At 39.4% G+C, this 25,830-nt stretch overlaps 1 protein-coding gene across 8 annotated transcripts in view; it reads left to right on the forward strand.

Annotated features, from left to right (window-relative positions):
- The window catches only part of FBXW7 (F-box and WD repeat domain containing 7), a 231,921-nt gene extending 225,552 nt beyond the window's left edge, over positions 1-6,369 (forward strand). For all 8 annotated transcript variants that reach the window (XM_078366388.1, XM_054252870.2, XM_078366391.1 and 5 more), the window contains 3 exons: positions 1,373-1,598; positions 3,218-3,428; positions 4,480-6,369. In XM_078366388.1, the coding sequence (XP_078222514.1) occupies positions 1,373-1,598; positions 3,218-3,428; positions 4,480-4,748 (706 nt within the window). In that variant the 3' untranslated portion in view covers positions 4,749-6,369. The remainder of the gene's footprint in view (positions 1-1,372; positions 1,599-3,217; positions 3,429-4,479) is intronic.
- Positions 6,370-25,830: the final 19,461 nt, after the last annotated feature.

The raw sequence follows: 25,830 nt of genomic DNA on the forward strand, positions 1-25,830 counted from the left end.
AGTGAATCCATGGCAGTCTTTACCTTTAATTCCATCTAAAGCATCTTCTTCCTTAAGAATCATTACACTAAGCAGATTTCACACCAGATTTATAATATGTGAAAGAGAGTACCTTTTCAATTGTCATTTACGTCTACTTTGAACAGTGTGCTATACTGTTAAAATTTGGGGGATGAGTATCAAGAGACCTTGCATTCCAGTTTCCATTATGTTCTGAGTTAAATCTCTCAACCCTTTAATTTTCTACTGTTTCAAATATGGAAACTGTGGGATTTCATTATCTCTTAAGAGTGACATAAGGACATATGAGTTTTCAGCTTTGTTTTGTAATCCAAAAGTGAATGAAATATTAGTATATTGCTCTGATTTTAAGAAAAGCTAATGTTGAACCAAATGTTTAAGGAATAGCCATTGTTTTTAAAGGTATGCATATCTTTTAAAATCTGTATCTCTTAATATTCTTACAGACTATTGCATATTTATAAATGTAATCATTAGAAGCATAAGCAGCTTGTGTTTGAGGAAATGTCTAAAACTGGTTAATTTCTACTAGAATATATACTGTAAACACAAATCTGTAGCTGTTCAAATTCCAAATTCTGACTTGTTTTGCCTTACAACCTTTATTGAATTTTTTTACCTAATCACAAGGGAGTATAAGCATTCATAATAGAAATTTTGGAAAGTGGCAAAGAACATAAAGAAGAGAATTTAAATTATTTAAACTATTAGCACTTGGAGTTCTCCCATTAACATTTTATACATATGCCCATGTTATTTTATTTCTAAAATCAAGATCTTATTGTATATATTTAGAGGCAGCTGCTGCTGCTTTTTAAAAAAATACGGTACAGTGGCTTTCAAACTCCATCCCACAGAATTTTGGGTTGCTGGAACTAAGGCCCACAGGTCAGGGACAAGCATGCAGCATTCTAGGCTTCCCAACTTCCCATTCCCATACTGTATGTTTATATACCAAGGTTTTATATAGGATTTTTTTTTTTTCAAGTTAAAAATTCCTTAATTTTTTATTCCTGGTACCACTACCACAATTTACAGGGCAATACACCTGATGTAATGAAAAGAAAAAGAAAAAGCTACAACAGATAAAACACCTCAGGAATGTACATCTAACTGACAATACATTGCATTAATCAATAGCTGCACTTTTTGCAAACTGTGGCTATTACAGTCCTGAACAAGAAGGGTTTCCTTTGGAGGTGGTAGAGGTAATTATATAGGATTTCTTTTGAAAACAGTTGTTCCTGTGTAAGAAGAGAAAGCTAAGAAACCCTGACTTCACCTATCATGTTTTCTCATATTATTAAAAATTCTAAACATGTTTTTTTTTCTTCTGTTTTTTCCTCTGCAGAGTTGTTAGCGGTTCTCGAGATGCCACTCTTAGGGTTTGGGATATTGAGACAGGCCAGTGTTTACATGTTTTGATGGGTCATGTTGCAGCAGTCCGCTGTGTTCAATATGATGGCAGGAGGGTTGTTAGTGGAGCATATGATTTTATGGTAAAGGTGTGGGATCCAGAGACTGAAACCTGTCTACACACGTTGCAGGGGCATACTAATAGAGTCTATTCATTACAGGTAAGAGATCTTTATCTGTCTCTTAGATGCTCTCCTGATGAATCATAAGGTTGTTTTACCCAGATAATAACTGTCAAATTGCTGATCCAATATAGTCCAAAAAAAGATTAAACAGATTATTCTGCTGTTTATATACACTTTAAAATTGGCATGAAGAAAGTATAAATTTCAAAATTATTTAAATGCTTTCAACTTTCTGTAATCTATTTTCCCTGTGAAATACAAATATTTGTCTTGCAACCTGACACTTTGGGACTCTTGCTATGTTAATTAATGGCTAAATAGTCTCATAGGAGAGTAACCTGGATTTTAAGAAACTCCTTTGCCAGAGGATTAATATGGCCAAAACTGCCCCTTTGCTTTGATAGCTAAAAGTTGATGGACCATGTAATTGTGATTCCATCCCCGTTCAGAGTGGAAATAGATCCTTTCTACATAAAGCACGCTGCTATCCCAGAGGCACTGATTTGTAGTCATAAAGAAGTAAAGTTGACTAAGCTGATTTTTTTTTTTTTTGGTTTACATTTCAAGCCAGTATCCTTAAAAACATTGCCGTATTTTAAGATCGTTAACTAGATGAATAGAAGGTTTAGAATATGAATCTTGTTTTATTTCCAGAAAGGCAACATTTTCAATTTTTAAATATTTTCTGTAGCTTATATAGTTTATTTGCCAGTTACTGCCCATTAATGTTCAGCAAATTAGTACATAATCTTAGTACTGACAGTTCTTTTCTTAGGATATTTGTTTGTTTGTCGAAGGGATATTGTCCGTGTCAGGAAATACGGGCAATATGATAAAGATGTTTGCTAAATTAGAAAAGGTGATGAATTTGGTGGAAGGGGAATTGGCTGCAACTGTTTGTATGTTTTGTGATATGCTCAGAAGGCTAATCAATATAATATTCTAATTTAAATAACCTATTTGACTGAGAAAAGAGGTAGCCACATTATTATATAGAAATGATAGATTGTTATTGGCTTTTGGTGTAGCTGGGAAGCTGGAGAAGAGGTAGTTTGTAGTGTGCTTTTGATGTCAAAATGCCACCTCTTCTGATTCCAGATATAATTATCTTTTGGCACATTTCCTAATTAACATTAGGTTCTTATAAGTGAAATTTTATTTTACACACAGTTTTTAATGGAACTTACTTTTGAACATCACAAAAGTTATCTCTAGCCCTTTTCATGCCTTAGGTGCTAATAAGCACTCCATTTATCATAAGCTATGTCATTAGTTTCAACTTCCTAGTGGGAAGTAAAACTCAAATAACAGTTCTGTCAATCACATGGTATATAGCTAAGTGGGGACAGATGATTTGAAAATTAATATATTGTTCGTTTTAGGTGCTTTGTTTTCATTTTAAGTTGTTTCTGCATCTAGTTTGAAGCTGCTGGGTGTAAAGATGAGCATTTCTGATAGAAGTGTCTGAGAACATACATTGTAGAGTTGCTTGATGACATGCACTTTATTCTCATTGCCAGTTTATCCTAGCACCTCATTTTGTTCCTGGCATTACCTGTTTCCCATGCTCTTCCCCCATTCCTGCTAGGATTAAGGTCAGTAATTAATAGGAAAAGTATCCTTACTTCTATTCTAATAAACTGTGTCTGTTGTAGTTTGATGGTATCCATGTGGTCAGTGGATCTCTTGATACATCAATCCGAGTTTGGGATGTGGAGACAGGGAATTGCATTCACACGTTAACAGGGCATCAGTCGTTAACAAGTGGAATGGAACTCAAAGACAATATTCTTGTCTCTGGGAATGCAGATTCTACAGTTAAAATCTGGGATATCAAAACAGGACAGTGTTTACAAACATTGCAAGGTAAGTGTTGGTTACTTACCTTTAGTTTTGTTCATTGAAAATGAAATTGTTATTTAAGAGAAATAGGGAGCTTTAGCATTACAAAAATAGCCAACCTCATACAGAATACTTACTTCAGAAAAGTTTATGAATATTTTTACCCTGACTTACAGAACTAGTCTACTCTTGAGATGTTTTAAACTGTGTTTTTAATATGTAATATAAAATTGTTTAATCACTTCCTGCATGTTCAGTTGACTCTACTTAACCTTAAAGAACAGTGAGAAGAAAGATCTGGCTGTATTATAGAAGCAACTTACTCATTATAATTTTTGATTGACCATTGCATTTTTAATTTGTTCAATTTTAAAGGGCTACCTTATTGGGAAAAAAAGCATCCCTGATAGAAAATTGCTTTGGCCTCCATTTAGTCACATGCTTACCTGGAATGGAGAGGAATAATAGTACCTACTAAAATAGAGAAAGAGACAAGTGAAAATCACTAATATTAGATGAGGTATAACAGTGTCTCATGATCAACTTTTTCTATTTGGTGTAGCCCTTAGAAAGTGGTTTTTTTTTTTTTTTTTTTTTTTTTTCTTTGGTGGGGCCATCTGATAGGCAACATTGCAGCTTTTTACTCATTGGTTTTGTCTTGCCTCAGAGTTTTGGAATAGTGTACATTCAGCTTTGACTGGTTCATATTGGTGAGGGTAATAGATCTCTTAGTGCTTATTTGTCCATCAGCAGAAAGCATACAGTTGTACTGGCTACATCCTCACCAAGGAATGCTCTCTTTCACACAGCCAAAAATTAGATGTTTGTCTGGTAGCTAACCAAGCTTCTTGGACAACAGAGCTCTTGAAAGTTAATGTTTCAGTTACAAATCACTACCAGATTTTCTTACATCCACGCTGATCCTAAAATACTGAGGACATAGGCTTCTAAATAAGTATCACTTCAAATGTTGCATTTATTGTATGCTCTAAAGTAGAAGTCTACAAATTATAATGTAACTAACCCATAGCCATTATTTCTAACCAGTAATTAAATTCTTTTGGTTTTTGTCTAGGTCCCAACAAGCATCAGAGTGCTGTGACCTGTTTACAGTTCAACAAGAACTTTGTAATTACCAGCTCAGATGATGGAACTGTAAAACTATGGGACTTGAAAACGGGTGAATTTATTCGAAACCTAGTCACATTGGAGAGTGGGGGGAGTGGGGGAGTTGTGTGGCGGATCAGAGCCTCAAACACAAAGCTGGTGTGTGCAGTTGGGAGTCGGAATGGGACTGAAGAAACCAAGCTGCTGGTGCTGGACTTTGATGTGGACATGAAGTGAAGAGCAGAAAAGATGAATTTGTCCAATTGTGTAGACAATATACTCCCTGCCCTTCCCCCTGCAAAAAAGAAAAAAAGAAAAGAAAAAGAAAAAAATCCCTTGTTCTCAGTGGTGCAGGATGTTGGCTTGGGGCAACAGATTGAAAAGACCTACAGACTAAGAAGGAAGAGAAGACGAGATGACAAACCATAACTGACAAGAGAGGCGTCTGCTGTCTCATCACATAAAAGGCTTCACTTTTGACTGAGGGCAGCTTTGCAAAATGAGACTTTCTAAATCAAACCAGGTGCAATTATTTCTTTATTTTCTTCTCCAGTGGTCATTGGGCAGTGTTAATACTGAAACATCATTACAGATTCTGCTAGCCTGTTCTTTTACCACTGACACCTAGAAAGGAACTGCAATAACATCAAAACACGTACTGGTTGACTTTCTAATTAGAGAGCATCTGCAACAAAAAGTCATTTTTCTGGAGTGGAAAAGCTTAAAAAAAATTACTGTGAATTGTTTCTGTACAGTTATCATGAAAAGCTTTTTTTTTTTTTTTTTTTTTGCCAACCATTGCCAATGTCAATCAATCACAGTATTAGCCTCTGTTAATCTATTTACTGTTGCTTCCATATACATTCTTCAATGCATATGTTGCTCAAAGGTGGCAAGTTGTCCTGGGTTCTGTGAGTCCTGAGATGGATTTAATTCTTGATGCTGGTGCTAGAAGTAGGTCTTCAAATATGGGATTGTTGTCCCACCCCTGTACTGTACTCCCAGTGGCCAAACTTATTTATGCTGCTAAATGAAAGAAAGAAAAAAGCAAATTATTTTTTTTTATTTTTTTTCTGCTGTGACGTTTTAGTCCCAGACTGAATTCCAAATTTGCTCTAGTTTGGTTACGGAAAAAAGACTTTTTGCCACTGAAACTTGAGCCATCTGTGCCTCTAAGAGGCTGAGAATGGAAGAGTTTCAGATAATAAAGAGTGAAGTTTGCCTGCAAGTAAAGAATTGAGAGTGTGTGCAAAGCTTATTTTCTTTTATCTGGGCAAAAATTAAAACACATTCCTTGGAACAGAGCTATTACTTGCCTGTTCTGTGGAGAAACTTTTCTTTTTGAGGGCTGTGGTGAATGGATGAACGTACATCGTAAAACTGACAAAATATTTTAAAAATATATAAAACACAAAATTAAAATAAAGTTGCTGGTCAGTCTTAGTGTTTTACAGTATTTGGGAAAACAACTGTTACAGTTTTATTGCTCTGAGTAACTGACAAAGCAGAAACTATTCAGTTTTTATAGTAAAGGCGTCACATGCAAACAAACAAAACGAATGAAAAAGTCAGATGGTTTGCCTCATTCTCCAAGAGCCACAACTCAAGCTGAACTGTGAAAGTGGTTTAACACTGTATCCTAGGTGATCTTTTTTTTCCTCCTTCTGTTTATTTTTTGTTTGTTTTATTTATAGTCTGATTTAAAACAATCAGATTCAAGTTGGTTAATTTTAGTTATGTAACAACCTGACATGATGGAGGAAAACAACCTTTAAAGGGATTGTGTCTATGGTTTGATTCACTTAGAAATTTTATTTTCTTATAACTTAAGTGCAATAAAATGTGTTTTTTCATGTTAGTATGTCTGTTTCTTCTATTGAAGTAATAATACTTCATTATAAGTAGGATTTGTCTGTAATATTTAAATCAGCAAAGTCTTGGTTTCTTTGCCTCTGTGTGACATAGAAATCAATACTTCAAGCCTATTTTATATAGGAAAGTAAGGATAATGTGCTGCAACTGCAAATTTTATTTCTCTCCTAGACTACAAAGGAGGACACTCCACTGTGCTCATCTCTGTAGATTACATTGGGGTGTATAAATATGAAGTCTGGTTCCCTCTAAGAATCACAAAACTTTTGTGATAATTACAACTAGAAGGCTTATAAGTAACAAATGCATTTTGAGATTTTTGACCACATTTTAAGTGTTTACCCTAAATACTTTCTCTTCATTCTCTCTCAAGCTCCCACTATCCCTGAGAAGTAGGCACTATTATCACCCATTTTATGGACGAGCAAAAATCTGCAGCTGAGACTGGTTAGGCAATTTGTCAAATCATATAACTAGCAGAACACCAGGACTCAAACCCGTATTTCCAAAGACTAAGTAAATACATGTTGTCCTTTAAGAAAGTTTGACAGACTAAAGCAAGGTTTGAGAGGGAAATAAGCCATTTTTTCTGGTATTTTCTGACTCTTCTGTAGCCATTTTGTTCAACAAATCTAGTATTTTATAATATAAGGGGAAAAATAAAGTTGTTTTTGAAACTACGTAATTCTAAATATATTTAATATCTCAAATAGCAGGAGATGTATATATATGTATACTCAACTAACCAGGCCACAGATGAAAATCTAAAAGTTACTAAAAATGAACTTCCTTTCTCATAGTCATAAAGTATGTGTTCTTTACTCATAGGGCAAGTCCTGGGCCTCATTCTCCCAAAGCTACTAAATCAGAACATCTGGGAGTGTGACCCAAGAACCTGCATTTAAACTAGCTCACCAGGTGAGTTGTGGATACTAAAGTTTCAGAGCCACTGCTTTAGATACCATTTCTGTACATTTGGTTATTTGATTAATAAGTCAAATAGTAAGTCCACAGCAAATTACAGATATAAAAAAAGCAAGGGAAAGTGACAGGGTAAAGGAAAAAAAAAACTACCTGGTTAAATGCAAGGCAAAAATCCTACTAGGCCGTGAAGTGCAGGGTCTTTAGAGTAAACCAGGTTACAGCCCAAACCATGACTACTGTTCACTTTGATGACTGTGATTGTCAAGAAAAAGTTGTAATTCTTTTGATAGTTCTTGAAACGCTTGATTTTTCATAAAAGCATGTAAATGAGGCTTAACTATATAATATAATTGAAGAGAATCATCCATTTTTTGAACTTTAGAGAATAGAATGAGTTCACAGGCTTTGCAGACAAATAGGCCTGAATTCATATCTCAGTTCTAATATGGTCTAGTTAGTGGAACCTTTATCACATTTCTTAAACTCATGTATCCTCATTTAATATGTAGAGGATACCCATCTCCTAAGGTTATTATAAAAAGATAAAGTGAAACATTTTTAAAAAGTACATAGCATACTGATGGCATTTAGATCTCAGTAAATGGTAGCTTCTATTAAAAATTTTTAAGTAAATAGACCCAGATAACTTTTTGTATTTGAGAATTGAATGTATTTGTGACTCATTCAGATTATGTAAAAAAAATAGTGCGCGCGCACACACACACACACACACACACACACACAGCAATCCATTAAGTGGAGCCACCTAGATTCTCATTTGAGTCTTAGAGAAACCTTGTGAGATCGACTGATATTGAGCACCTAACAGTGATTTTGTATATACAGTCATCCCTCAGTATCTGGGGAGATTGGTTTTAGGATCCCCCCCAACCCCACCCCTGTGGATATCAAAGTTCATGGATGCTCAAGTCAGTGATAGAAAATGGCATAGTATTTGCATATAACACATGCAAATCTTCCCATATACTTTAAATCATCTCTAGATTACTCATAATACCTAAGACAATGTAAATACTATGTGAATATTTATCATACTGTTTTGTTTAGGGAATCATGACAAGGGGAAAAGTCTATACGTGTTCAATACAGACACAACCATCCTTTTTTTTCCCAAATATTTTTGACTTGTTTGGTTGACTCCATGGATGCAGAACCCACAAATAATGGAGGGATGACTGTATTTAGGTGTTCATTAAATATCATTTTATGAATAATCTTTATTATGGTAGATCTTTTCTTGAAAGGGAAAATGTTAGCATCATTCTACAGGAAACAAAATTATAATTGTAGTAACAAAAAAAAAAAGTCACCAAGAGAACTCCATTTTGTGGCCTCCTTAATGAAAAAATGGATCATATTATATAATTGTACATTTTTAAATCTTCATAACAGATATAAGTACTCTTCATATTTAGATGTTACAAGTTCCCAAATATCAAACATTGCCTGAAACTAAGGCTCAAATTAGGACACAAAAGTAACACATTAAAACCAGTAGCAGGTATTTAGTATACTTCTTGAATTGAGCAAAGAGAGTTGATTATCTCATTAGTTTTTATTAGAATTGTTTATAATTTTGACACTTTGAAACCCCCTTACTGAGATTCAATTACCACAGCTATTTCATTAGTTTGCAACAGCTAATGCCTACCAAATGGTTAAGTAAATGTTTCAGTCAACCTTATTTGTTTCATTTCAAAAAAGTAATTGACATTTAGTTGTTTGTATTAACTGCTTTAAGCCATTTTCTTTACCGGCTTTGAGCTAGCCTGTTTTAAACTCTTCTATTTCCCTGAATTGATTAGAGGCTACAAAAGACCTCTGTGCTTTTCTCTTCCCTAAAGTGAAATGGGGATCGAGGGCAGCTTTCCCAGACCCAGCTGAGCCCTGGCTTTCTGTACACTTCTCGCAGAGATATGCATTGCACACTGACACAAAGGTACGTAGGTGGAGAAGAGAACACATCTCAGAGGCGCCTACTCACCGCTGTTCTTGCCCCTGTAACTCCCTCTATTCCATGTTGAAACCAGAAACATGAAACTCCATTGCTTACATTTTTTCTGGTTGGTTCCCTCCAGGAGAAGGAAAGTTTTTGAAATATTTCACCCCAGTCAGACACAGCTTCGTTTTCATTCTTTGAGTCATCCCCTGCCCCGATAAAAATGAGAATTGTAACTATACCCCCCTGGGTTCATCAGCCAATAAAGGATCCAGCCTTGTCCCTTACAACAATTGTAAGAGAAACTCCTATTTTGCAGTGCAATTTGTTATTCTAATAGTAGAAGTGGCTTCGGTTTGCTGATGAATGAATTTGAATAAATGCTTCTGATATAGATTGTTTTAATGTTCCCTAATTACATTTTGAAGATGACTTTTGTTTATGTGTGTGTATGTGTGTGCGCATACATACATGCACAAGAACATATTGGAAACTGAGAATAACCCTCTTGTTCTTGAGTCATACCATTATTCCCTTGGGCCTCTTTTTTCTCACCTATCAAAAGTAAGGAATAGGCCATAAAGGGAAAGGGTTGGTGGCCAAGAGGAGACTTCCTAATATTCCTCTCCATGATAGATTAGTGGCCTCTGTGTCTGAAGAGAGTATGTATGTGTGCATAATGTTCCTGGAGTCTTGCATCTAGCAACCATATGGTAATTTGAAAAGTTGATGCATAATTTTTGATTTGGGCATTTCCTGCTGCCAAGGAGGTGAATATGGAGTTATATCCAAAGTGGCAGCACCCAGCTCCTTTTCTGGGGAGTGCCTAGTCATTGCTTTGAATTGAAAACAAACATAGCAAGATCTGGCGTTGTTGACTAACCAACATGTCTCATCCATTCAGTTAATACTAGTGATGCCCCAATGAGTGAGGTTCTTGCCAACTTTGTCCCCTGCCACCTTCTCTTTCTAGGTTGAATGAGACAAAAAATTTCAAAGTTCTTCTGGGAAAGGAAAAGCACCAAAAGCTGAAAGGATTCAGAATGCACCTTTCTCCAGAGCCTGAAGTATAAACAAATTCTAGATCCAGTTCCTAGGATTGCTGAGATGAAAAACCTGGCGACTTCCCAATTTGCAGTTGGGTATAAAAATAGCAGAGTTTCTATTTCAGATGATCTGATTCTCCCTAGGATTCTTAAGGACAAGAAGCCACTGAGTGGACATTTTGATGTTTCATTCTTTCCTTTGGATAATCTATGATGGCAAAACCTATGAAGGCTGTTTGGATTCTATTTTGCTTCAGCAGCCATGCTCTGCAAGTAAAATTATTTTGAAACCACTTGCAAATCAAAGATTCAAATGTAATAGACCACAAAAATATATTACCAGTTTACACTTTTCCAGGAGGTTCATTTATTATAAAAAACAAAACAAAACATTAAATCCCACTACTCACCTAGAGGGGAAGTTTATTTGCAAGGCTTTTTAAACTTGACGTTGCACCCACTAAGAATTCATCAGACCCTTTCTCCTTACTAAATGTAGTTAGAAAAACTACAAGTCTGTCAATTTGAGTATGCTCTCCACTCCTTTAAAGGGAATTTGAATAGCTTAAATACATCCAGCAAGAACACAGTATGGTATAGAGATAAAGAGCAAAACCACATACATCTCTGATCAGGGTTGGATCTGGGTTTTGGGAGCCTGAAGCTTAACCATACAATTAGATCCAAAAATAAACATTTAGAATGAAAAACATGATAAATTACTGAAGGCTAGGAAATGCTTCAGTAATTCCTTTTCTTCCGGTATCTTTTTTTTTTTTTTCAGAGCCTTGCTCTGTGGCCCAGGCTGGAGTATAGTGGTAGAGTCTTGGGTAACTGCAGCCTCTACCTCCTGGGGTCAAGCTATTCTCCTGCATCAGCCTCCTGAGTAGTTGGGATTACAGGTGTGCACCACCAAGCCTGGCTAATTTTTTGTGTGTTAGTACAGATGAGACCTCACTATGTTGTCCCCAGGGTGGCCTCGAACTGAGCTCTGGCTCAGGTAATCCACCCGCCTTGGCCTCCCAAAGTGCTAGGATTACAAGTGTGAGCCACCGAGTCAGATCTCTTTAGGCAATTTTCAGAAATGCTTCAGATTGCAGCCTGGCTTCTCTTGCCCACCTGAAATACTACAACTCCCAGCAACCCCTAACTCTCCCACGAATCTCTTAATGAGAGCCTCAAGATTAGCTTCATCAGTTTCAACATGAATCCACGTCTACCTGTCTAACCTTCTGTGTTCTACCCCATCTATGGGTAACATGAGGACTACATAAGACAATGTATGTAAAGCACATGGCAAAATGCTTGGCACATAGTATTTGTTTAAGGGTTGTTTGTTGTTATTACCTGTAATAAACTATCACAGCTTTCTACTATTGTGCACTTAAAACTTAGCATGGTTCTAAGTATTTTTAAATTATTAATATTCTCAAATATCCCATGATGTACTATTATTATTAATACAAAGTCTCATTTACAGATAAGAAAAATGAGACACAAAGATGTCAAGTAACTTATTCAAGGACACATTTAAGAGGAAGAAAAGGGGGGCTGACGTGTGGTAGCTCACACCTGTGGTCCCAGCACTTTGGGAAGCCAAGGCAGGAGGATCACCCAGGTGTTCCAGACCAGCCTGGGCAACATGGTGAAACCCCATCTCTACAAGAAAAAAAAATATATATATATATAAATTAGCTCAGTATGGTGGCACACGCCTGTAGTTCCAGCCACTTGGGAGGCTGAGGTGGGAGGATAGCTTGAGCCTGGGAGGTTGAGGCTGCAGTGAGCTGTGGTTGTGCCATTGTACTACAGCCTGAGTATAGTACAATGAAACAAGGCAAGACCCTGTTTCAACAAAACACAACAAAATAAAAATTGGAGAAACTGGGATTAAAACCTGGGTATTGGGGCTCCAGAACCCAACCTCTTAACCACTATGTTACGTATTGATTTCACAACTGCCTTGCAAATATGAGAACACATAGTGTTTCATAGGTCATGCCAGAAAATGATGTAGCCCTCAGTCTTGACCTGTCAAACTAGAAGCTGACATAAAGCTGCTAGTGCCTGGTTTTCTTTTCTTCCTTTTTTTTGAGTCTCATGAGACCCGAATGTGCCTGGTTTTCAATAGGAGAGGCCTAAAGAACCTTTTTAGGTTTGTGTAGTACATCCCTGGTATGGTTTGGCTGTGCTCATCCCCTTGCACTTTTTTCCAACTGCAGAAACAAAGAGAGTGAGTTGCCTAAGAAGAAAGAACTTAACTAAGCAATCCCCAGAATGATGAAATTTTAGGAAAAGTAGGTAAAATCTCGTATTATTAAAAGAAAGACTATTGCCAGATAATTCAGCAGGAAAAAAAATGCTATTTCTACAGAAGATGGATACTTTCGTTACATAAAAAAAGTTAAAAATAAATTGACCATTGATGTGCTTGTGTTCTAAAGACAACTAGGCAAGTGAAGGAACAAGCTGGTACGCTGTATTGTCAGGAGAGTTAGGGCCGTATACAACTTAGTTGGATACCTAGCAAATTCTCATTAAATGTTGCAGCTATTATTATTTTATTATTAGGAATGAGGAAGACAGTTGAGTTCAAATTCCATCTCAGCTGTTCATGTGACTCTAGAAGGTTTCTTTTTTTTTTTTTTTTTGAGACGGGAGTCGCACTCTGTCGCCCCCGGCTTGAGTGCAATGGCGTGATCTTGGCTCACTGCAAACTCCCATCTCTGCCTTCCTGCCTCAGCCTCCTGAGTAGCTGGGATTGCAGGTGTGCACCACCATGCCTGGCTAATTTTTTTTTTTTTGTATTTTTAGTAGAGACTGAGGTTTCACCATGTTGGTCAGGCTGGTCTCGAACTCCTGACCTCATGACCCACCCACCTCGGCCTCCCAAAGTGCTGGGATTGCCCAGCCAGGGTTTTAAAATCTTTCTGAACCTCCTTCATCATCTGTAAAAAAGAAAGTTAACTGTTGTGAATGTTACATGAAATAATATAAAGCACCTGGTACAGTGCCAACCTAATTATGTGTTTAATGAATACTAGCCATCTTTGTTATCACTATCACTAACAAGACATTGGAAACTGTTTTTAAGGTTACTATTTCAAAGTTTATCTGGAAGAGCAGATCTGTAAGACTTCCAGGACACAATGCTTGAATTACCTCCCAAAATGTGCCAGGAAACTAAGAGAGTAGTCTCCCCTGTTAGATGGCAATATGCAATCCGGGCTGGATACAGTGGCTCACACCTCTAATCCAGCACTTTGGGAGGCTGAGGTGGGCAGATCACCTGAGGTCAGGAGTTCAAGACCAGCCTGGCCAACGTGGCGAAACCCCATCAATACTAAAAATACAAAAATTAGCAGGGCTTGGTGGTGGGTGCCTGTAATCCCAGCTACTCAGGAGGCTGAGCCAGGAGAATCACTTGGCCCCGGGATGTGGAGGTTGCACTAAGCGAAGATCATGCCACTGCACTCCAGCCTGGGCAACAAGAGAAAAACTTCATCTCAGAAAAAAAAAAGGCAATAGGAATCCAATCTTAAATGACAAATTAGTTCTTTCTCTCTAAAGAGTTTATTTCAATTAAGAAATCTAAGGCCGGGCGCGGTGGCTCAAGCCTGTAATCCCAGCACTTTGGGAGGCCGAGGCGGGTGGATCACGAGGTCAAGAGATCGAGACCATCCTGGTCAACATTGTGAAACCCCGTCTCTACTAAAAATATTTAAAAAATTAGCTGGGCATGGTGGCGTGTGCCTGTAATCCCAGCTACTCGGGAGGCTGAGGCAGGAGAATTGCCTGAACCCAGGAGGCGGAGGTTGCAGTGAGCCGAGATCGCGCCATTGCACTCCAGCCTGGGTAACGAGCGAAACTCCGCCTCAAAAAAAGAAAAAAAAAAAAAAAAGAAATCTAAAAAGCAGGACCCTAAAAAGGAAGTAGGAGAAGAGAATCGAGTAGACAAAAGATTTCATCCCGTTTGGATGTAGGAAACAGATGTAGAAGTGGATTACTCTAAGACTAGAGTGTAGAAAAGCTGCAGTCTACTGTGCCCGGAAAGGAGGATACAAATGAGAAGTGAGCTACTTCCTTTTCTGTGGAAGACAAAGGTAAGACATGAGCTGACAACTGGAGGACTAGCTGAAAGGAAGAACACATGGAATGGTTGGAGTCCTACCTCCTTTTCTCAGCCAGGAGACCACCTCTGTGTTACCCACTATCCCACTTACCCACCTCACCCCACCCTGCACTGAGCGCATGGGCACAGGAGAGGCTCAGAAACAAAAATAGAGATTAAATTCTCCTAACCTTCTCCCAGAATGCCAACAGTCTGAAATATACCAGAGGACTCTTTTCCAGAGAAGTGCACAACCTGAGAGAAAAAGTCTCTAGACTGGCATTGGGCAGAGAAGCGTGACACTGGCGTTTTATTGGCAAGTTGGGTGCAATGGCATCAGCATTTTATTGGAGAACTCCATCAGTGAAACTGCTGGCTCCCCACCCAATCAAAGCAGAAAGTTCTCGTTCACAGAGCTTCCTATTCAATTCCTAGCATCTGCCTCTAAAATATGAACACATAGCCAGGAAACAAAGAACATTTGAGAAAAGCCTCTGATTTCAAAGACTAAGGAAGCCAAAAGCCCATGAAATAAACTTTGAGAAAGAACGTTTTATGCCCTCAAAAAGATACTGCATCTTAAAATATGGGAATGGAATACTTTTTTTTTTTTTTTTTTTTGAGATGGAGTCTCACTCTGTCACCCAGACTGGAGTGCAGTGGTACAATCTCAGCTCACTACAATCTCCACCTGCTGCGTTCATGCAGTTCTCCTGCCTCAGCCCGCTGAGTGGCTGGGACTACAGGCATGCACCACCATGCCTGGCTAATTTTAGTATTTTTAGTGGAGATGGGGTTTCACCATGTTGGTCAGGCTGGTCTCGAACTCCTGACCTCAGTGATTCACCTTCCTTGGCCTCCCAAAATGCTGGGATCACAGGCATGAACCACCACGCCCGGCCCAGAATACATTTTTTTAAAGACAATCTCACTCTGTCCCCCAGGCTGGAGTGCAGTGGCAAAGTCTCAGTTCATTGCAGCCTCGACTTCCCCAGGCTCAGGTGTTCCTCCCACCTCAGCCTCCTGCGTAGCTGGGACTACTCATGCTACCACATGTGGCCAGTTTTTAATTTTTTTTTTGTAGAGATAGGGTTTCACCATGTTCCCCAGGCTGCTGTCAGTGCTGGGATTATGAATGTGAACCACTGGGCCCTGTCTAGGACACAATTTTTAAAAGACCTCATGGACACTAAAATAATAGAAATATAAAAAGAAAACCTTCAACTGAACCTAAGAATTGAGGAAATCAAGCAAAAGTTAAAGGAAGAGATGGAAATTAGTAGAAAAAACATAAAAAACGTAGATGATCATTCTGAGACATCTGACATTAAAATAACAGGGTGTCCAAAACAAAATAAAGAACAAAGAATAAAACATTTTTAAATGCAGGAAAAATAAACAGAATTGGATGACAGAAAACCCCTAGATAGCAAGGGCCCACTGAGTGCCCTTTGAATAAATGAGTGAAAAACAAACTGCCCATCCGTGGTTCATCATTATGAAATTTTGAAACACCTGGGCTAAAAAGATGTTCCTAAAAACTTGTGCAGAGAAAACTCGGGGTTAAAAAAATAATAATGGGAATTTTGGACTTCTCAATAGCAACATCAGATGGTATAATAGAAGACAAAAGTCTTCAAAATTGTTTAGGCAAAGTATTTTCAATTTAGAATTTATACCCAGGCAGATCATCAAGTGGGAGGGAGAATAAAGACATTTTCAGCACGGAAGGACACAAAGCACTCCTTCTCAGAAACCCTTTCTTTCAGAATATATGGTCCAACAAACCACGATCAGGAAAAACATGATAGACAGAAAATAGGGATTTTTAACACAGAAGATGGATGAAGGGAGTTCTAGAATGGTAGGGTGGGCATTTGAATTCAAGAATGAGCAGTTGAGGTGTAAGCAGAGAAAATAATGGAAGAAAGGGCCAAGAATACAAAAGGAAATGATCATCATCTTATTATGCTAGAGCTTTTAGAGGAAAAGAAGTCTCAATATTCAGAACAGCTGATGGTACATTTAGAAATTTGTTTAAGTTTCAATATATAAAAAGCTATACAACAGATAAAAGTAAGGCAATTATTAATTTTTTAAAGTATGTTTAAAAAATCCTGGTGTACTAGTTAGTCCTAGAAACTCTACTAAACTATACATAACGACAAAAGTGTAAAATAAATACTATGATTATGATTGTGAAAACACATTGGGGAGGAGAGGATAGTAGAGGGAGAGTTAAATCCTAATCTATCGTAATTGGAAGTTATTCATGTCTAAAATGATAAAAAACCTAAAAAATAAGAAGATGCACATATTATATAAAGATGGGAGATATATATATCATAAGAGTTAGCTAAAAGTTAAAAATATTTGCCTCTATGGCTAGGGGGAAAGTGGAAGATTATAGCATTTTGATATGCCTTGAGTGTTTGCATTACTTTGCTGAAAATATATTTTTTAAAGCAAGTTCCCCCTAATACCCCCCCCCAAATCAATATGGCAGATTTCAGAAATAGTGACCTTTCTTTACCAATGCCAGTGGAATCCATCAACAAGAATAATCTATCTAGTCAGTGTCATGTCACAAAGAGGGTCTTAGGGGTGCCCCTCCTGGAGGAATTCTAAAACTAGGTAGAAGCTGGGATGGAAGCCATGTGAGGGCAAATTACCTCAGTTCTTTTGTCTCTTGTTTCATCTGTAAAACAGGCACAGCAATAGTCCTAACCTCATCAGGCTGTTGAAGACCATACAGATGATGTAGGTGATGTGCTTAGCAGTCTCTGGCTCATGAGTTCTTAATAAAAAGTACGTGATAATATTACTGTTAGCAGCATTCCTCAGTCTCAAGGTGGAAATTATCATTCTTTAAGATCTGGAACTAGCAGAATCCAGAGCTTTTGACTTCAAGTTCTGATCTGAGCATGCGCGGATGGATAAACTGAGTTGTAACCCCATGCATCTTATACCAAGAGAACCAGCCACTTGGGGATCCCCAAGGATATAGGTGCTCTCTCCCCTCTCCAACCTGTTTTTTCCATCACCTCCTCCTAACTTCCCTTGGGGTTTTTTTCTAAATTCTCCCACCAGATATCTCAAGTGTTTTCTCCACTTGGAAATACTTTTCAGTAAAATGAAAACGACTGAACTTTTTATAAAGTGAAGCTCAGGGTATCCCATTTGGACTCTTTTTCCCTTGAAATTCTAGATCAAAATTTCAAAAAGTGCAGAGTGGGGTCCATAGAAGAGTAGAGGCAATGAATTGGAAGAACTGTGCACCTCTATGAGTCCCGGTATGTGGAATCCTTAGGGTGAGTTCATAATTCCCATGATGACCAAAGGTCTTTCATACCTGGAAGTGTGCAGTGTGAATTGGTCTGGCTGTACATTGGTCCCCAACCCAGCTGTGACAGGGTGTGCCGTCACTGTGAGTTACTCCTGATTTTCCAAACCTGCCAGAGACAGTCAGAGGCATTGCCCATTAAATCTTCTGCCCTAACTGCTCTCTCTAAAGGCCCTAGAACCAGTGGGAGCCTCAGAGGTCCACCCATAGCATGGCAGTCAGCCTGGGGGACTCCTTCTGTCAGCTCGGCTCTCTAGGCTGAGTTCTAAGGTCTAAATGAGAGACTGCTGCCACCTGATCTTTTTGAACACATCCTAGATTGCCAGAAAGCCCCCAAACCACAGACATTCCATGTTGCTATACTTGGCGGTTTGTGGTGTTTGAATCCCATAGCCACAGGCTATTCATTTGTATATGTTTCACCATGGCTTTCTGCTTGGTGACCTAGACTATTACCCAGCAAGATTCCTTAAGGTTTCAAAGTAGCTAGAGAGAACACTAGCAAGTTTCTCTTTGTTAAGAGCTTTTAAACCGTTCCTTCTTAACTGATGTTGCCTGTTGAAGTGGGCAGCTTCTTAATTTTCTGAAGTGATCAGTGACGATTCATAAGATATATCTGCAAAATTTTAAAAACGTGTGAATAAATCAGGCCAGGTATCACTACCATCAGTGAATTTTTTTTTTTCCCCACACATAGTCTTGCACTGTCGCCATTCTGGAGTGCAGTGGTGCGATCCTGGCTCACTGAAACCTCCAACTCCCTGGTTCAAGCTATTCTCCTGCCTCAGCCACCCACGTAGCTGGGATTACAGGCACGTGCCACCATGACCAATGAATTTTTGTGTTTTTAGTAGAGACAGGATTTCACCACATTGGCCAGGATGGCCTCAATCTCCTAACCTCGTGATCCACCCACCTTAGACTCCCAAAGTGCTGGGATTATAGGCGTAAGCCACTGTGCCTGGCCAATTTTTTTTTTTTTAATTAAAGCATCCCTTAGAGGCTTAAGGTCTAATCTAGTTGAATAACTAGGTGTCATACCAAGGCTCCAATGAAAGAATCTCTGAAGTGTTGATTGGGTGTTTCTGGAACTTGGCTCAAGTTCCTAACTGTAGATGTGCCATGTCCACTTGCTCAGAATTCAAGTCTTCTAGTTTGTGAGTACAATTCTTTAAAACTCATAGGAGAGGGATTCCAGTACTATATTCCTGAAAGCCTCCTCACCCCAGACTACACACACACACACACACACACACACACACACACACACATTCTTCATCTGTAGGACCTAAGCCTACACATACCCAGTGTTTCTGTTTATTTCCACTCAGCTAAGGAGTGAGGAATTGCAATGGGGAAAATAAATTAGAACCAAATTAGACTAAGATTCAGAGTCCTGGAAGCATGACTGCCTATGAACATTACTGGTTGTTTTATGTATTCACTGCCTGGCGGGTGAGGTTGGGGGAAAGCTCCCACATCAGTAGCCAGCAAAGTGGCTAATCAGTGCACAAAATGGAAATCTGGAAAGAGGTCTGAATCTGATAAGATATATAGTATCTTCCCTCCAGTTATGTCCACCTCTAAGAAAAAAAAAATTACAGAATATTCTCAAGCTGTTAAAATATCTTACTTCACTCTTTTCTCTTGCTTACCCTGGAGAAATCCAAATTCGAAAACTTCCTATTTAAGATAATCAACAGAGGAGAACAACAGATCAACTTGGGCTAATATCAGTAGCAGGGAAGACCAATTAACAAATTCATGAATTGTGCTGTTTACACTTCTATTCCTAAGGTTAATTATGCGATCAAGTAATAGCTTTTGCCTTGATTAGAGGGCCCTTAGGAAATAAAAATGTGTTTCCTCTTTACAAGTATGTTTGCATTTCAGTCCTGCAATGATAGCACAGGAACTAGGCTCAGCAAACATAGCCTGTGCATACAGCTGTAATCAAAGCAGAGAGTCTTAATTTAAATAGCCTCAAGACTCAACATGCAAACAGAAGCATCATCCATAAAAGCACTAACATTCACCTATACGTTTTTCTTTCTCTCTGCTTTGGACTATTTATAGTTTCAGTTCTTTCCAGAAGTTTGTTTTCCCATTGTTCCCTATTGTAAAGAATCAGTAAAAGTAGCTTCTTGGGCTACAGGTATTGAAGAAGGAAACATCACCCACATTTCAGGAAACTCTCTCCACAAGACTGTTCCACCTTCCTGTTAATAAAGACAGCTCACATTTTTGAGGTGCTATCCCATGGCAAGGCATCTCACATGAATAAATTCTGTAATCCTTACAATAAGCCTATGAGGGAAATATTGTTATCATCCTCTCTGTTTCAGGTGAGAAACCACAGGCACAGAAAGGTTATGTAAATTACCCAAGTCAATAGTGGCCAGCTAAGCCAGGATTTGAACACAGGCATTCTGGCTCCAGTGTGGACACATTTAACCACCATGTGCTGTTGCTCCTCTCTTTAGGGCCCTGACTTAAGCGTGCAGTGTTAGAAAAAAGTAGATTATTTCATCCAAATGGAGAAGCAACACATTGTGCCATTTTAAATGCTCAAGTGAGGGGTAAAAGTTTCCCTGTCTGCCTGCTGTCCACTTCTGAGTAACCTGACCCAAAGCCATCAGAGAAAAGATGGTTTCCTTGGGGAGTGCTGAAAGCATTAGAGGGATGTGACCAGACACCTCCATCACGCTGATTCTTCCCTTGCCTTGCTGGGAGCTGTGGGCCGGCCTACATAGGCCACTCAGTGCTTGTCGAGGTTGGGTCCTCCTATGGCAACACAGTGATGCCCAGCTAGACACAAACCTTGATTGACAATGGGGGCAAATTAAGAGATGGCTTATTGGCTTGAACAAGGACTACATACAGAATATTCTGGATTAAGATCAATGAACCAAATTCATTTCATGTCTTCCTTTTCACAAGAGTGAAAAAGCCTGTATGCTCAGGCTTTGGAGTCAAATGGAACGGAATCAAATTCAGACCCTGCCATTTACAGCTAGGTGGCCTCAGGTACATTACTTCCTCTTTTTGCATATCGGTGGCCTCATGTGTAGCAGTACTACCTCAGAGGCCATAATGAAGATAAACTCAAGACTATCTAGGTACAGAGCTTCATTCTTACTACTCAGAGTACATTGCATTGTCCTGCAGCAGCAGCAGCAGCCTCACCACAGAGTTTCTCAGAAAGGCAGACTCTTGGGTCTAGTCCCAGACCTGCTGAACCAGAAGCTGTGCTTTTGCCCTCTAGGTCATTGATCTGAATGGTCCTTCATCTAAAATACTGAAGTTTGAGAAGTCATGACAAGTGCAGTACACAATGGCTATTCATTGTCATGATATATATTGAAATTATCTGCCATCAAAGTAAGCTCCACATCACCATTCCAGGAGCTAAGTGTTAAAGGAAAGAGACCTTGGAAATCAGGGGCAAGGTCCAGGTTGGAAACCCTCTCCTGGCCTCTCCAGCTCTTCAGTTCCTAAATTCTCATCGATAAAGGGAAAACACCTGCAGAAAGTAACTAAGTATTTTTGGAGAAACTGTTGGGAAAACCAAACAGGGAAACAAACAGCTATAAAATTTACGGTTTTTGGGTCAGGCAATGATGGAAACCGGCAATTCATGCCTTGTACCTGAACTAGGAAAGCCTTTTCTTTTCTTTTTCCTTTCCTTTCCTTCTTTCTTTTTTTAAGCACAACCCAAGTCTCCTGCCAGATCATGGCTTTTAATTTAAGTGTACAGTTACTGCTCAAAAGTGATTCACAAGCCTTTAAAGAGCCACTCTCCTTCAGAAGTCTGTTTAGAATGCAGAGGGTTTGAAGATTAGTGTTGGGAGTGAGAGCATTTGACTGCCTAAGTGTTCAATCTCCCAGGTACTTAGATATTTCGCAGCAAGAACTGATGTTCATTAAACTGTAAGCAAATTAGAGTTCAAGCCAAAGATATAAAGGAAGACATAATTAGTGTATGGGAGTCATCCACCATCGTAAGCCTTCTCTTAGGTGAGAAGTCTTCAGAATTAGTTCCCTGCACAAAAGAAAATTATACAGCTGCTTTATGCAGGCTGTGGATGCTATGTTTTATTGCACACAATTTACAATGAAATGAAGCAGAAGTCTGCAAGACTGCATTAAAGCTTTAATTTTCCTTTTGGGTTTTGCCTCCATTTTATCTTTAGAAGAACCCAGAATGGTTTGATAAATAGAGTATTTTTCCAGTCAATGAATTAAAAAGCTATTTTTACCAAGTGGATGCTGAATCGCTACTGCATGTAACAGAAGCGTCCTGGGTGTTCCGAGGGTGGAAGGGTACACCATCCTTCAGCAGAATTGATTTGTAGAAAAAAATATTGCTCCCTGTTCCCCAAACCCAACCACTCTGAAGTCCTGCGGTTCTCAGTGACTTCTGTCACACTCGGGTGGCTGTCTTATTACAGGATCTGGGTGTCAGGCAAAACTTTTGGGAATCAGATACAGGAATTGGACTCCCATGAGACAATAAATCTCATCAGATATATTGTAGACTGCAGCCCCAACAGGAGCTTTGTAAGGAATGAAATACCCAGTGCTCCCCATCCCACCTTGTAAACGTTGATTTTCAGCCAAACTAGAAAGCCTGAGAGAGCCAGGTTTGAGTCTGTGGAACGGTCACGTACTGCACTCCGTGCCACCTCCAACTCTCCATCCCCAGGCTTTGCCAGCTAAAAGGCAGGGTGGCTGGGGGAGGTGGCTCAGATCTGTAATCTCAGCACCTTGGGAGGCTGAGGCAGGTGGATAGCTTAAGTCCAGGAGTTTGAGACCAGCCTGGGCAACAAAGTGAAACTCTATCTCTACAAAAATTACAAAAAATTAGCCGAGCATGGTGGTTCGTGCCTGTAGTCCCAGCTACCCAAGGGGGCTGAGGAGAGAGGATCACTGGAGCCCAGGATGTGGAGGTTGCAGTGAGCCATTATTGCCCCACTGCACTGGGTGACAGGAGGAGACCCTATCCCAATCAATCAATAAGAAAGGTGAGGATGAACTTGGAAAGAGGTTGGGAAAGGCCCTTCTTGAATCTGGATCTGGAAGGTGGTTGTAGAGCTCCACCTGGCATTTGCCCTAGGACCCCAGTTCTCTCGATCTGCAAAGGAGGTGAAGGCCCCAGGGTCTGGTCTGAAGGGGGAGGTTTTGGAAGCCATCAGTGGCTGAACAGACCCCTGAAAGAGTAGCACAGCATAGATGCTCCTGGAAGGACCGAGAGAGGAGCCTGCAAGCTGGCAGGGAGTTGGGGCTCAGCAGGCTGACCACATTTAGGCTGCCCTCAACCTGTAGCCTCGAGGTCCAACTTTACCAGAAAGGTGCTGGTGCAGCTGAACTGACTGGAAACACCATTTCAGAAACTAAAATGATGTTCCATTTCCACCATCAGTAGTAATAAGTTTTTATAAGACATACATTTTAGTTTAAACTTAATTTTCTCCCTGGCTAAGACATCTGGCACCAAGACTTTGGAATTACTTGTTGAAAAATTGATTGGGGGACAGGGAACAGAGTAAAATAGAGAAAAAGAGAAAACTAAAAGGAAAACCCTTTCTCCCAGCACTACAAATGACTCATTAAAAAAACACTCCCAAAGCAGCAGTATGTCTACTGTTTTGCCTGGGAACGCAATCACCTGGCACGCATGAGCTGTTTCCTGAGCTTGGTCTGTCAATGCCTGGCCTCATCATTAATTAACATTTCCAAAAGGCCCTTCTTGCATGGCAGATGTGGGAGCTCAATTTGCTGTCCTGAGGACAGGGGCAGGCAGCCGCCTCATGATATTTTGTAAAACTGGTCCTGCTGCCCGGGTACAGGGACAGAGGCTATGGGAGTAAACGAAGCAGAACCAGGAGAACTGAGAGAAGCTGCACAGAGGTAAGACCCTGCCAGGCAGGAGCACCAAAAGGACCCAAGCTAAGTCTCTAGCCTGGACCCCTCCCTGTGGACCATGAGGAGGTTTTGAGGAGGAGCTGCAACCTAATCCCTCAAGAGGACTGTCAAGCTCTGTGGCAGTGGAAATGGGCCAAGAGGGGCCTTGTGCACAGAGACACCAAACATTCTCAAATTTCCAGGACTGACCTGACTGCTTCCTATTCTTTTCAAGAAAAATGTATTGGCATTTCTGCTCTAACGTTACATATACATTGCTAAAAAGCCTGAGTTCTACAAAATGGCATGCTAAAAAATAATAGGGCTTATGGGAAAAATAGAGTTGGGGCAGTCCATAAAAACCGATGGAACTTGGTAACCAAAGCACTCGCAAACAACGATCACAGCCTTATAAAATACGAGCCTGGTTACTTCCCTCCTGGCACTTCCACTGGGCATCATCCGCAGTGAATTCCTGGCAGCCTTCAAGCCTCTTGCTTCCTCCTGAACATAGGGTCTGGAGGGCATTCACTTCCACGACAGATAAGTTTCATCAAAATAAAAAGTCTCACTCAGGGTGTAGGCTTACCCATTCATGTTTTTAACTTTGGGGGACACATAATCAAGCTTCTGGATCTAATTCTAGTTTATAAGAAATATGGGAGATAGATGAACATCTTAAATAGCACCATGAAGATACAATTAGCCAAATCCAGTGTAAACCTGATTTCCACAACACAACTATAAAAATGCCTTTTTAAACAGGGAAGATTAAGCACTGACTTATCATGGGTGATAATCAGGAATTAGTGTTTATTTTGTGGGATGTGATAGTGACATTGCAGTTTTTATAGTTATAGGTTTTAAAAATCTTTGTTAGATATAAAAATAAAAACAGATGATATTAATATACAAAAAAAGTTAGCAGTTATTAGATCTGAGGCACTGGAATGTGAGATTTATTTATACTATTTTCTTTAGTTTCCTCTAAGATTGAAATGTTTTGTAATATTTTTAAAAAGGCTCTTATCTTGTACTGCCAGAAAGTAAAGAAGGGCTAAAAATAAATAAAAATGTTTAAAAAGCCAAAAAACACCCTCTCCTTGCCAGTTGTGGTGAAGAGTTCCCGTGGCCAAAGCTGGAACAATTTGAGCAAACATAAAAATAAAAATAAAATAAGGGCTGGGCACGGTGGCTCACACCTATAATCCCAGCACTTTGGGAGGCCGAGGCGGGTAGATCACGAGGTCAAGAGATCGAGACCATCCTGTTCAACAAGGTGAAACCCCGTCTCTACTAAAAATACAAAAATTAGGTGGGCATGGTGGCTTGCACCTGTTGTCCCAGCTACTGGGGAGGCTGAGGCAGGAGAATTGCTTAAATCCAGGAGACGGAGGTTGCAGTGAGCCAAGGTCCCGCCATTGCACTCCAGCCTGGGTAACAAGCGAAACTCTGTCTCAAAAAAAAAAATTAAAATAAGATAGAAATATGTTATAACTAAAAGTATAAAATAAATATCCTTAAGTTGATACTGACATAGACAAATGAGTGGAATGGGACAGAAGAGACAAATCTCCCAAACAGAAGAATTCCAAATAATTGATGTAGATACTCTGTCTTGTAAGGTGGAGCCTGTCTTTGCACTTCTTAAGTGTGGGCTGCATACAGGAACTTCTATCCAAAGACTAGAATGTGCAAAAGGTGGAAAAAATGAGTAACTACGTAAATGAAGGAACCAGACAAACACTAGCTCAGCCCAGTGATCAAAGTCAGCATCAACAGTGATAAGTCATATTGATAATATGTGCCCTGGACATGTGATAAAATGTCATTTTACCTCTGTGATCATCTTCCAAAAATCCTTTATGCCTAGTCTAATTATGAAAAAAGCATCAGACAAATCTCAACAGAGGGTTTTTACAAAACGCCTGACCAGTTAAGTACTCCCCAAAGCTGCCAAGGACATCAGAAACAAGGAAAGTCTGGGAAGGTCTGGGAAGCTGGTACAGCCAAGAGGAGCCCAAAGAAACATAAAGATGAAATGTAATGTAGTGTCCAGGAGGGGTCCTGTTGAGAAAAATTAGGTTTACCCTGTCCCCATCGTTCTCTTGTAGAGGATACTTTTAGTATATAATCAGTGGTAGGCATTCCTGAGTTAT

The sequence above is a fragment of the Callithrix jacchus genome, chromosome 3, assembly GCF_049354715.1.
Source record: "Callithrix jacchus isolate 240 chromosome 3, calJac240_pri, whole genome shotgun sequence".
NCBI classification, from domain to species: Eukaryota; Metazoa; Chordata; class Mammalia; order Primates; family Cebidae; genus Callithrix; species Callithrix jacchus.